Consider the following 12,275-nt stretch of genomic DNA (forward strand, 5'->3'; position numbering starts at 1 on the left):
AATGTGTGCATAATTGCCTCCATTGCCAGGAGACCAGAAGAACTGGATGGTGCCCAGCTACTACTACTGAACATTTTCATCAAATAATCCTGATCAAAAGGGGGAAAATGCAGAACACAATTTCAAATTCTCATGGGACTCCAGGCTTCCTGAAGCCATGAAGGCTTGGTGAGCCCCCGAAACTATGGCCCTGAGAAAATCTTTAAACCTTAAACCAAAAATAGCCCCTGAAGTCTTCTTAAAGCCAAACAACTGTTTAGCTTAACTAGTAAAAAATGTCTGCCTTGAGCATTAAGCTCTTTTAAGAACTTATCTATAAGGGATCAAATAGACAACAGCAACTCGAAAGATTAGACAGGAACCTTTGGGGGCAGTAAATTTATGTTAATGGAGGAGGAACAACTCAGAAAAGGAGGGTAAGAATGGTTATACGACTTAAAGAATGTAATCAATGTCACTAAATGGTACATGTAGAAGCTGTTGAATTGGTATATGTTCTGCTGTGTATATTCTCAACAACAACAACAAAATAAATTTAAAAAAAACAACAGAACCTCCAAGCCTGGCCTCTTACGCCATCTCTGGTTAGCAGACATGTGGGAAGAAAAAGCAGGGAATGTGGAAGAAGCAGGCATAGAAAGAGAAGAGAGAACTTAAGGACCAAAACACATGGCTGGAATTCCATTCCACTAGCCAACTCAACACTGAAATTCAAACACAGGGAAAGGAACAATTAGCCAGAAAAAAACCAACTGAGTTACATGATTGCATTTCTGGTTTACTTGATTTCTGGCTGTCTTTCCATTCTGGCACATCAAGTCTTATGCATTTGCCATAAGGACAGCGACCATGTGTCTCTTGTTTATCACTGGATCAACATCACTGGATGGACAATCCCATCTGTGATACTTAGAAGGCTCACCAAGACGTTTAGTAAATAGATAAACATTATCATGTTGCACTCGTGCCCATTCACCAAACTCAAAGCTCCGGGACAACTCAAAGTGCTTTGTGACCTGGCACCTAGCAAAGCACTAGGCACAGAGAAGGCGCACAAACGTGCTGACTGGGCAGCAAGCTGACCATCCCTCATTCAAAGACCCAGGGAACCTACCAGCTTGTTCCAGATGTCTCCTTGCCTCTTGGATCTCGAGGGAAAGACAATGTGCACCAGCAGGCAGGTCCAGGACAGTGCCAGCAAGGCAGCTGAGCCACTGCTCTTACTATGGAGGGAAGGAGAGGAAGGGTGAGTGTGGCAAAGCAGCCTCCACCTGGAGGACAAATGCTCGCCGCAAGCTCTGTGTGTAGACAACCTGCCTTGGACCTACGACTGGGGAGAACTTGAAATCAGTTCCCCACAAATCATCTGCCACCATTCAGGACAAGGAATTCAGGCCTCACCAGCCAAACTCCCATCTCTTAGCACTATTGCAAACCAAACCCCTTGCCATCGAGCCAATTCCAACTCCTAGCAACCCTACAGGACAGAGCAGAATTGCCCCATAGGGTTTCCAAGGATGTAATCTTTTCAGAAGCAGACTGCCACATCTTTCTCCCACAGAGTGGCTAAGAGTGGCTGCTGGGTTTAAACTGCTGACCTTTCACTTAGCAGCTGAGCACTTAACCACTGCACTACCAAAACTCCTTCTTAGCACTATTAATGACTGTAAAAACAAAAAGATAGTTTCCCTCATTCAGTGCTTCCGCTGGTTTCCCATCCTTGCTCCTCAGGACAACGGTTCTCTCCCCTGAACTTGCCATCCTGAGTCCTCCCTCCGTTCAGAAGTCATCCACAGGTACATTCAGAGTTGCAAAGGGGAAAGAGACACGCATGACCACATCTGCTTGACGCAGGTCATCTGGCACCAGTGTCTCTCCGATAGAGCTCCACCAACCCCAGACAGGCCCCCACCTTTCTCTCCTACCTGGGAACGCCTGCTTTGGAGCCAATGCCTGAAGCCTGCAGAGACTGCAGAAGGTTCTTGGCAGTGGCTTCTGGCTGGGCCTCAGCCAACTGCTGGATGGCTGCCTGCAGGGCCCTGCGGGAGGCTGCATCTCTAAGGAAAGGAGTGAAGGGGCAAGTGAACATGTGGGCTCGGGGGAGGGCAAGGCTGCTTAGGCCAAGCCTCGTCTATCTTAGGAAAAACTTCTCACACAGTTCTGGGGGGGAGGGGGTCACTGACTACAGGATTAGGAAATAACTAGATAAACCCATCTCCTCCTGGAAGTCACTGATAAATCAGGGCAAGTGAGCCATTAAGGCACTAAGGGCAGTAACCACATTTACGGCACTTACTATGGCCTCAGTGCTTTTGCATACATGATGAATGACACAGTACACATACCGAACACTCATGATCAGATAAGCACCGTACCAGGCACTTCACACCTATTAATCACCACCCTATGAGGTAGGGAATAGCATCATCCCCATTCTGCAGAACAAAGAACTGAGGCACAGAGAGGTTAAGTAATGTGCTCAGTTTCCAACAGCTAGAATGTAACACAGCCCAGATCGGGACCCTGTCAGCCTGGCTCCAAGTCTGGGCACCTACCATTACCCTACACTGCCTCTCTGTGTAAAGTGCTCTGGACTCCGGGCCTCTGGCTGAGATTCACCTGTATCGATGCAGAGTCAGGCAGAACAACTTGCACAGCCCTTTCACGGCTCCCTCCGGCAGATCTGAAACCAAGGATTACACAGAGCCGGTCAATGAAAACTGCTTAGGCCAGGCACTCTGCCAGCCGTGACTGCTGCCCACTGGACACTCCTGTGTATTTGAAACAGAATTCAGAGGAGGAAAACCCACCAAAAAGACAAGATTCTAAGAAAACACCTGGTATAGGAGGCAAACATTAAATGAATGAAACTGGGGCAATACACGTGGCCTCAAAATTTAAAGTGGAGGAAAGGTTCTGGAGTGTCTGAACCGTTCTGCTTCTTGATCTGTTGTTGTCATCTGCCATCGAGTCGGTTCCAACTCACAGCGATCCTACAGGACAGAGTAGAACTATCCCAGAGGGTTTCCTAGGAGCAGCTGGTGGATTCGAACTGCTGACCTTTTGGTTGGCAGCCAACCTCCTAACCACTGCGCCACCAGGGCTCCACTTCTTGATCCAGGTACCAGTTTTGGGTGTGTTTAGTTTGCAACAATTCAGCAAACTGTTCACTTATGAGATGTGCACTTTTCTTTATGTATTTCCTTGTAAAAAGTTTTTAAAAGTGTACAAAATTTTAAAATTAAAGTACTATGAGGGATCAGAGAAGGGAAGAATGTCTGCAATTGGAGTGGCCTCTGAAGGTTTTAAGGAGACATGAGTTTGGCCTAACGATTAGTGGGCTATGGAAGAAAGAGAGGAAGGACATGCTTAACGGCGTGAGCCAAGGTGCGGGGTAAGAATGCATCAGGCCTACTTAGGACAGACAAGGAGGAGAAATAACATTTGTGAAGGATTGAATTGTGCCCCCCCAAAATTTGTGTTGTAAATCCTAATGCCTATACCTGTGGTTATAATCCCATTTGGGACTGGGTTTTCTCTGTTACGGTAAAGGGGCCAGATCAGTGTAGGGTGTGTTTTAAGCCAATCATCTTTGATATATAAAAAGAGCAGATTAGGACACAGGAGCAGGCAGAGATGGGAGAAGATAGATCCTAGGCCACACAAAGATCACCAGGAATAAGGACCTTCCCTATCCCAGAGCCAGTGCTCTGAATTCAGACTTCCAGCCTCCTACATTGTGAGAAAATAAATTTCTGTTTGTTACAGCCACCCACCTGTGGTATTTCTGTTACAGCAGCACTAGATAACGAAGACAACACCCAACACTTAATTAGCGCCTGTACAGTGCCAGGCCCAGCTCTCAGTGCTTTACATACATTAATTCACATGATCCTTAGGAGGTGGGTGCTGTTATTGTCCCCACTTTAAGATTAGGAAACCAAGGCACAAGAAACCAAGCAGGATGGCCAAAGTGAATGAGAAACGGGTGGGACAGTAGTGCTGAGTAAGGTTGGAAAGCCAATCTGTGACAGGGTATGCACGCCAGACTGAAGCACGCAGATGAGCTAGGTGTCTCTAAGCAGGGGAAATGTCATCTGCCGTAGAAGACAAACTAATGTGGGGCACCCAAGAGCAGGAGGCCCATGAAGGGTTTGTGCAGTACCTCACACATCGGGTATCCAGATGACGGAGAAGAAATAAATCTGGCAACCAGTGCAGGGACCCAGCGCCCCAGGTCCCTGAACACTGTATCGGTCCATCTGATTTGGGGCTATTTCAGTAACTGAGAAAAAGAGTGACTGGGGCCAGAAACAGGCTCTGGCTAAGAATAATAACAACAGTTAACGTGCTCTCAGAGCTTACCACATCTGGGCACTGTGGTAAACAAACACCCATGCATGTTCTCTTTTACTCCTCACACCAATCCTGTGGGGAGCTACTACTGCTTTCCCCACATTCTAAGCAAGGAGACAGGCTCAGGGAGGGTAAGTAACTTGAACCAGGTCACACAGCCTATAAGTGGCAGTGCAGTCCACCTGACCACAGACCAAAGCCCTTCATCACTGACTGACAACCTAGAGGCCTATAAATGGGAAGGTCAGACACAGGAGATGCTGCAGTAGCGAGTCTCAGAGGTCAGGTAACTGGAGGCAAGACTGAGGACAACATCGGAGAAGTTCTCAGCACCAGGCTGAGATGGGCCATGCTGACCACCTGCACCCAGGGTCAGATAGCGCTGAGAAAGTCCTCAGATCACTCAGCAGGGCTGAAAAAAATCTCCCCCCACCTTCGGTGATTAACTTGGCTGCCTGCTACCCTGACAAAAGGAAAGGCCAGGAAACCATCAGTCTGCAGTGGATGAGGGATTCCACGCACAGAGAGTTAGTCAGCTTTCCACAATCACCAAGCCCATCAAAGGCTCCTGAGCACATTACAAACACAATTCACCCTGAGCTGGCGTTTGCAGGGTGAGTGAAGAGTAAAATCACCAGAAAAGGCCCTGAGTACTTCATAAACTTCACCCATTCATGAGTCAAACTCCTTCCTCCAAAAAATGGGAAAAGAGAAGTACAGTGTTCAGCAGTCATTTAGCAGGGCGAGTCTCACATTATGGGTCAGAAGGTGCAGACAGCCAGTCTACTGTCTATCTGGAATTCGGCCACCTGGCAGCCTTGTTTGACTAGTACCCTGTTATGAAAGTGACCAGAAAGACCTTTGAAGACGCCATAAAACTCATACACTAAAGCACTAATACACAGGAGAACCTCTTAGAAGCTTACAAACAGCAATGTACTTAATTTACACACAACTTTAACAAGCTTGGGTATGTTGCTCAGGACAGCAGGTCAGAAGCAGGAAACTACAACTTGGGTGAGAAAGAAGGGTAGCAGGGCAAGACTTTACCAATTAGAAGTGAAAGCAGACAGATAGGAAGGTCTGACTCTATGGCCGTAGTTCTCAAACTGTAGCATCCAACTCACTGAGGCGGCTTGTTAAAAACAAAGATGTTGGGCTCTACCCCGGGGTTTCTGGGGCAGAGCTGAGACTCTGCATCTCTAACAAGTGCTAAGGGGATGCAGAGCTGCTGGTGTGGGGACCACTCTGTAAGAACCAATGCTGTCCGGTAAAAACCAGCACATGAAAAAGATACTCGGAAAACTCATTAAGATTTACCGTGTGAAGGCAAAATAGTCTTACAGATCCTGACAGGGATATCCCTCAGTGACGGTATATAACCACACGTGCTTGGCATTTCCCAAAATATGGTCCCCAGGCCCTCAGCAGGTATTCAGCAAAAAAGAGGTCCCAGGAAAACACTGAATTAAAGAAAGCTTAACGAAGTCGAAACATCTTCCTGGAGTACGTTGTGAATCTCCATGAGGGGATTAGAAAGTGAGCCATCTCCCACACTTATCTGACGTTAGGATCCCTTACTGGCCAATCACCTATTAACAGCTTACGGTGCCCGTGGAACACGAATTGGGAAAAATGGTGCCCCACGCTACAGGTAACATGTTTGCACATCCAGTAAATTATTCAAGAAAGATTGTTGAAATTTTTAGCAATATTTCCAATCAAAATAGTTAAAACTATAAAAAGCTTTGGTACCTAATGGATAAACTCTCCAATATTCCAAGTAACCTGAAGAGAGAAGTTTTTAACACATTAAAACAAGCAAATACAGAAACTGAAGGCACCATTCTAAACAGAGAACACGATTTACTATGAATGGTCTCCAGGCTTCATGGATGAAAAAGGCATACCTTTTCCAGCAACACATTTTCCCAGGTCACTGAGGATTTCTCTCCGTTCCTTCACACTGGCTGTTGTCACCTTCCCTGCAAAGCGCTTTAGTGTCTCAGAAACCTATGAAAGCCAAGCCCACAGAGAAAATTTCACCAATCAGACAACAAAGCAATGAGGGGTGAGGCAGCAGAATTCAGGGAGGATCCCTTTGACTCAGGGTTTCTCAGTCTCAGCACTACTGACCTTTGGGGCCAGATGTTTGTTACAGGGGCTGGGTTATGAATTGTAATTTGTTTAGCAGCATCCCTGACTTCTACTCACTAGATGCCAGCTGCTCCATCCTCCCTCCCCAACCATCGAGTTAGAACAATAAAAATGTCTCCAAACATTGCCCAATGCCTCTTGGGAACAAAAACACTCCTGGTTAAGAAGCACTACTTTAACCCAACCAGTCAACCGGTTAATATAACTTAGTAAGCTTGGGCAAGGTAAAAGGCAACAACCTCAGGACAGAAAATATCCTTTGGAATTAACCAAAACCTAGTGAGGGCCTACTACGTGTGCAGTGTGATGGCATCAATTTTATGTGGCCTTTCTCATCATGGTCTTTTAACTCCTATCAAATGATTGGGTGGAACTATGTAAATGACATGCTGTGGCCCACCAAGGGGACTGGACAGCTTGCTAATAAGGTAAACAAGGTGCATGGCACTGTTGTGGGGGTGGGGCTATGCAAATAAGGTGTATGGAACCATAACAAGTGGACTGGTCAGTTTTGCCATGCCACTAGGCTTAAATGGAGACCCAGGGAGAGAGAATGAGGAGCTGTAACATGGAAGACAGAGAGAAGCAGCAGAGCCAGGACACCAGCAGGAGACAGTGCAGTGGCATTCCTGTCCAAAGGCTGAGCATCCTCAGGCCAAGGCTTCCTGGAGAAGTGGGGTGCCTCCAGACACTTATCAGTAGAGCTAAAAGAGCTTTATAACACTTGCCTGGCAGGACAGAGACCAGAGACGGTCCAAGGGGCCCAAGGGGCTCAGCAGCCAAGGACCAGAGAGACACCTGACTACAACACAGCTGAGAAGAGGCTATCCTGGTCAAAGGACTGTATCCTGAGCGTTCCGGAACCTGAACTGTAACAGTTACTTTCCTAATAAATCCCATAACTGATAGTACGGTCTGTGAGTTCTATGTGGCCACTGCAACAAATTATTGAACCTAGCAGAAAAGCAGAGCATGCCACGGCAGGGACAGTTGGTGTCAGAACTGCTAAAAGGTTGACGAGATGAGGTATGTCTGACATCCACCTCATAGGAATCAGTCTTGGGCTGTTGATCTTGACTCTCCATCCCCCTTATGAAGTTAGAGAAGGTCAGATACCCCCCCCATGCCATTCTTGCCCCTGCCACACCATTCTTACAGTTGGCGTCAGAAGCCGGATTCGTTGCAATGACTCCAGACTCATGAAAACCCAGGACTTTGTAAAAGAAAGAACAAAGGGGCATGGGAAGTGAAACTTTTGATTCTAGACAGCTACTTTCGTTATTATCTGTAACAGCTGAAAGGAAAGTGAGAGATGTTATGCTATGGCAGAGGAGAGAAAAGCCGCATAGCATTGGGGCAAGTGCCAGGGTGGTTAGAGATAATTGAGAGGGGGCCAGGGTCACCTGTTTCTACCCAGCCAGAGGCCTGAGGCCATAATATGAATAGGAAGATGGTCAAAGGGTGGAAATAAAACCAGAATGTTTTTCTAAAGGTTTATGTGTTTATCTGAATGTACTATCGATACTGAATGTTTCTCCTATCTACTGTTGTAATGTAGATCTAAATATATTATAGAAATTAATATTGGGTATTACAGATAACAAAGAATGTGCAACTCCACCTTCAGTCAACACTCGATTGGATATGCTAAAAGGGGAACTAGGATTTGCCCGAAAGAAACACAGGCTGTTGATTGGAATGCAGGAAGCCCCCCCCGCAAAAAAAAGGTTGCCATCAAGTCCATTCTGACTCATAGTGACCCTATAGGACAGAGAAGAACTGCCCCATAGGGTCTCCCATAGGGTTTCTAAGGACTGGCTGGTGCATTTGAACTGCTAATCTTTTGGTCAGGAGCCGTAACTCTTAACCACTATGCCACCAGCGTTTCCTTGAATGAACACAGTACCTGTGTATAGAGTACTGGGGACTTAGGTCAAAAACCCAAACCCCACCTAGAATCTTGCCTTGGGAAATTTGCATTTGAAGGAAGGACCTGCAGAAAAAAAATAACTGTTTTGCTTTTTGAAATCTAGAACGCAGTTTGCCACTGGATACATCAAGACAGGAAAAGTCAGTGCCCATCAGAAGAATCCCCTTCTGGGACATCTAGGTCAACTGGCATAACAAAGTTTATTTTGAAAATGTTCTGCATCCCACTTTGGTGAGTGGCGTCTGGAGTCTTAAAAGCTTGCGAGTGGCCATCTAAGATGCATCAATTGGTCCCAACCCACCTGGAGCAAAGGAGAATGAAGAACACCAAAGATACAAGGAAAATATTAGCCCAAGAGACAAAAGCGCTACACAAGCCAGAGAGTCCATCAGCCTGAGACCAGAAGAACTAGATGGTGCCCGGCTACCACCCATAACAGCCCTGTCAGGGAACACAATAGAGAGTCCCTGACAGAGCCGGAGAAAAGTTGGGTGCCGAACTCAAATTGACCAGACTTAATGGTCAGACTGAGACTGGAGGAACCCCAGAAGACACAGCCCCCAGACTCTTTGTTAACCCAGAACTAAAACCATTCCAGATGCCATACTCTTCAGACAAAGATTAGACTGGACTATAAAACATAAAATAATGCTCGTGAAGAGTGTGCGTCTTAGTTCAAGTAGATACATGGCACTAAACGGGCAGCTTCTGTCTGGAGGTGGGATGAGAAGGCAGAAAGGGACAGGTGCTGGCTGAATGGATGCAGGAGACCTAGGGTGGAAAGGGGGAGTGTGCTGTCACATTACAGGGATTGCAACTAGGGTCACATAACAATATGTGTATAAATTTTTGTATGAGAAACTAATTTGAGCTGTAAACTTTCACCTAAAGCACAATAAAAAAATTAAAAAGATGAAGAACACCCTTCCAGGACTGGAAGTTAAAGGTAGCCGGTGAATAGACAGCCTGGTATTTTCATTTGAGGTGACCACATGGGGCCATGAATGAAGTGGGTGAGGCACAGCAATGAAGAGATGTGCTGGGTTTGGACATGTCCCACTGGCACCCACTGAACTAGGCCACAGGGGCTATGGATGAGCTGCCCAGAACCCAAGAGAATGATAAGAAAGATGTTTGACACTGTGAGCTGGTATAGATTGATGCAATTCAGTGGCTTGCTCTGGACTGGACTTTGTTTATGGACGCAGATGCTCAAAGTTCCAACCGGAACAGAAGATTCTTAGACCAAGGAACATGCTTGCCTCCTCAGAGTACTGGTTTGATAAACCTGTTGCCATGGAGGTGATTCTGACTCATAGCAACCCTGTAGGACAGAGCAGAACTGCCCCATAGGGTTTCCAAGGAGTGGCTAGTGGATTCGAACTGCTGACCCTTTGGTTAGCCGCTGAGCTCTTAACTACTAGGGATGGGCAACTTAAACATTGACTATCTAAAACAGGGAGAGATAAAGGCATAAAGTGGCTGGCTTACTAAGTGTACTTAAACTCAAAATGAGGGAGACAAGGGAAGATCCACTGAAGAGTTTCCTCTTTTCCTGATGTGTCTAGGAAAGAGAGGGTGGGAAAGATGCTGATAGGATTATATGATTCAGTTGTGTTATTAACAGGGTTAACTGTGATTATAAAAACTGTGATTGTAAAAGCAGTAACTGTGAAAGAGTAGACTAAGAGGACGACATTGCTGCACTGGAGTACAGTGGCCAAACCTAAAGTCCCTTAAAGCTTTTGCTATGCTGAAACCTCAAGACTCAGAGCAAGGCAATAATCTCTCAGTTAAATGTTATCACAGGCCAGACAGGCTGAAGCAGAAGCGGCTTTTGGAGTACCTGACCCGATTAGATGAATACTTGTTGCAGACTTGAATGGCTGGTATCTGAGTAAGGACATCCCAAGGACTCTTTGCCCTACTGAAGGACTAATTGTTAACGATTGTTTTGGACTGGTAAAACGATTGGGAGGGAAAAGTTATCCTCCAAGTATGAAAGGACCATGGCTAGAAAAGCCGGGGGTGGCCTGAGGTGCCATGGGATCACTTTTATATGGCCTTTCTCACCCTTGTCTTGGAACTCTCACCAAATGATTGGGTGGGGCTGTGCAAATGAGGTGCTTGTGGCCCACCAAAGGGATTGGGTAGCTTGCTAATAATGCAAATAAGGTGTGGGACCACGCGAATAAGGTATATGGAACATCAGCAAGGGGACTGGTCAGTTTTGCCATCTGCTAGGCTTAAAGGGAAACATGGAGAGAGAGAGAAGGAAGCTGTAACATGGAAGACAGAGAGAGGCAGCCGAGGCAGCAGAACCAGGAAAGAGAGAGCTGTAACACCAGAGATGGTGAGAAACAGAAGCAGGAGAACCAGGAGACTGGCAGGCGACAGTACAGTGGGCTTCCTGGCCCATGGAGTGAGAAAGCTCAGTGCCTTAGGGCCAAAGCCTGGCAGAGTAGGGTGGCCCCTGGCACTTACTGGTTGAGCTAAAAAGCTTTGTAACATTTGCCTGAGCAGGGCAGAGTTCCAGGGGCCAGAGAGATCCTGCAGGCACAGCTGAGAAGAGGCTGTTCCGATTGAAACACTGTATCCTAAGGATTCCTGACCCTGAATTGTAACATGTTACTTCCCTATGGGCTGTGAGTCTCTGGGCTGTGAGTTCTGTGTGGCCACTGCAACAAATTATCAACACAGCAAAGAAGGAGACTGCCATGGGAGGGACACGCGGTATCAGAATTGGTAAAAAGGTTGGAGGCATATCTGACCTCAGCCTCATAGGAATCAGCTTTGGGCTGTTGATCTTGATTCCCCTTCTCCCTTGCAAAGTTAGAGAAGGTCAGACGCCCCCCCCACCACGCCATCGTTACAATGTGCCAGGCATGTTCCCTTTATACTGTCTCACTTTAACCACCTGCAAGGGGAATAGCCACATTCTAGCAGATCCCTAGGGGGGCATAAGCACAGTGGTTATAAGGCAAAGGGTGAAGAGACTGAATCTCAGCTCTGCCTCTTGGTAGCTGTGGAAACTCTGTGAAATCATTTCACCTCCTTGAGCTTCAGTTCCTTCATCTATGCAATACAGACAACAGCACCTAAGTGACACAACTGTTGTAGAGATTAAATGAGACAATGTGTGCAGAGCATAAACTCTCATTCCAAGCACAGTCTGGGCTACTATCATGACAAGCCTTGAGGGAGGCATCAAATCGCCATTTTAAGATGATGTAGGAACAGCCTCCACCAAGTGAAGTCATTTCTCAGAATGGAGTTGAGTGCCACAGCACCTGCACATTTGAAACTAAACCTGAAACTAACTAGGTTTATAAACCGATGCTAACAATCCTTAGCTTCAACCCCCATCCAAGTTACCGTGACTGTAGTCCCCTGTATAAAGAAAGGTGCGAGCAGAAGCCTAAATATTCCTGAGAATCTGCTCCTGAGCAATATTCTATCGACTACAAAGGGCACAGGTCCTGAGTAACAGAGCAGGGCACGATGGTGAGGAGGGTTCATAACTAACACAGCGGTGTCTGCACCTTTTTCTTTTGAGGGTATTTCACAGGCAGGCTTAACTAGCACCATAAGATTCAAGGGTGCGTAGAGAAAGAAAAGAATGCCAAGTTCTTATGCTTAAATTCCTGCTGTAACACTACGGGCAATGAATCAACTAACATCCAAAACTTTGCCTTCTACATAAAATTTGTTCTAAGTTTCAAATGTTTTTTGTTTTTATAGACATACATACATAGTTATATGTGCATACAGTCACACAAGTCAAAGTCAAAGCATTCCGTGAGGTCTGCTATAAAAACCAGTCCCAGGGGCA

General features: G+C 46.3%; 1 protein-coding gene across 2 annotated transcripts in view; it reads right to left on the bottom strand.

Moving 5' to 3' along the window:
* The window catches only part of GCN1 (GCN1 activator of EIF2AK4), a 67,625-nt gene that overhangs the window by 51,253 nt on the left and 4,097 nt on the right, over positions 1-12,275 (bottom strand). Inside the window, exons 2-5 of one of the 2 annotated variants that reach the window (XM_049865437.1) lie at positions 6,267-6,369; positions 2,620-2,683; positions 1,926-2,057; positions 1,115-1,223 (exon numbers count right to left, since the gene is read on the bottom strand). In XM_049865437.1, coding sequence (XP_049721394.1) covers positions 1,115-1,223; positions 1,926-2,057; positions 2,620-2,683; positions 6,267-6,369 — 408 coding nt within the window. Of the gene's footprint in view, positions 1-1,114; positions 1,224-1,925; positions 2,058-2,619; positions 2,684-6,266; positions 6,370-12,275 lie in introns of those variants that run through there. The other variant, XM_049865438.1, reaches the window with a different exon arrangement.

The sequence above is a fragment of the Elephas maximus genome, chromosome 22 (genome assembly GCF_024166365.1).
Source record: "Elephas maximus indicus isolate mEleMax1 chromosome 22, mEleMax1 primary haplotype, whole genome shotgun sequence".
Classification (NCBI taxonomy): Eukaryota; Metazoa; Chordata; class Mammalia; order Proboscidea; family Elephantidae; genus Elephas; species Elephas maximus.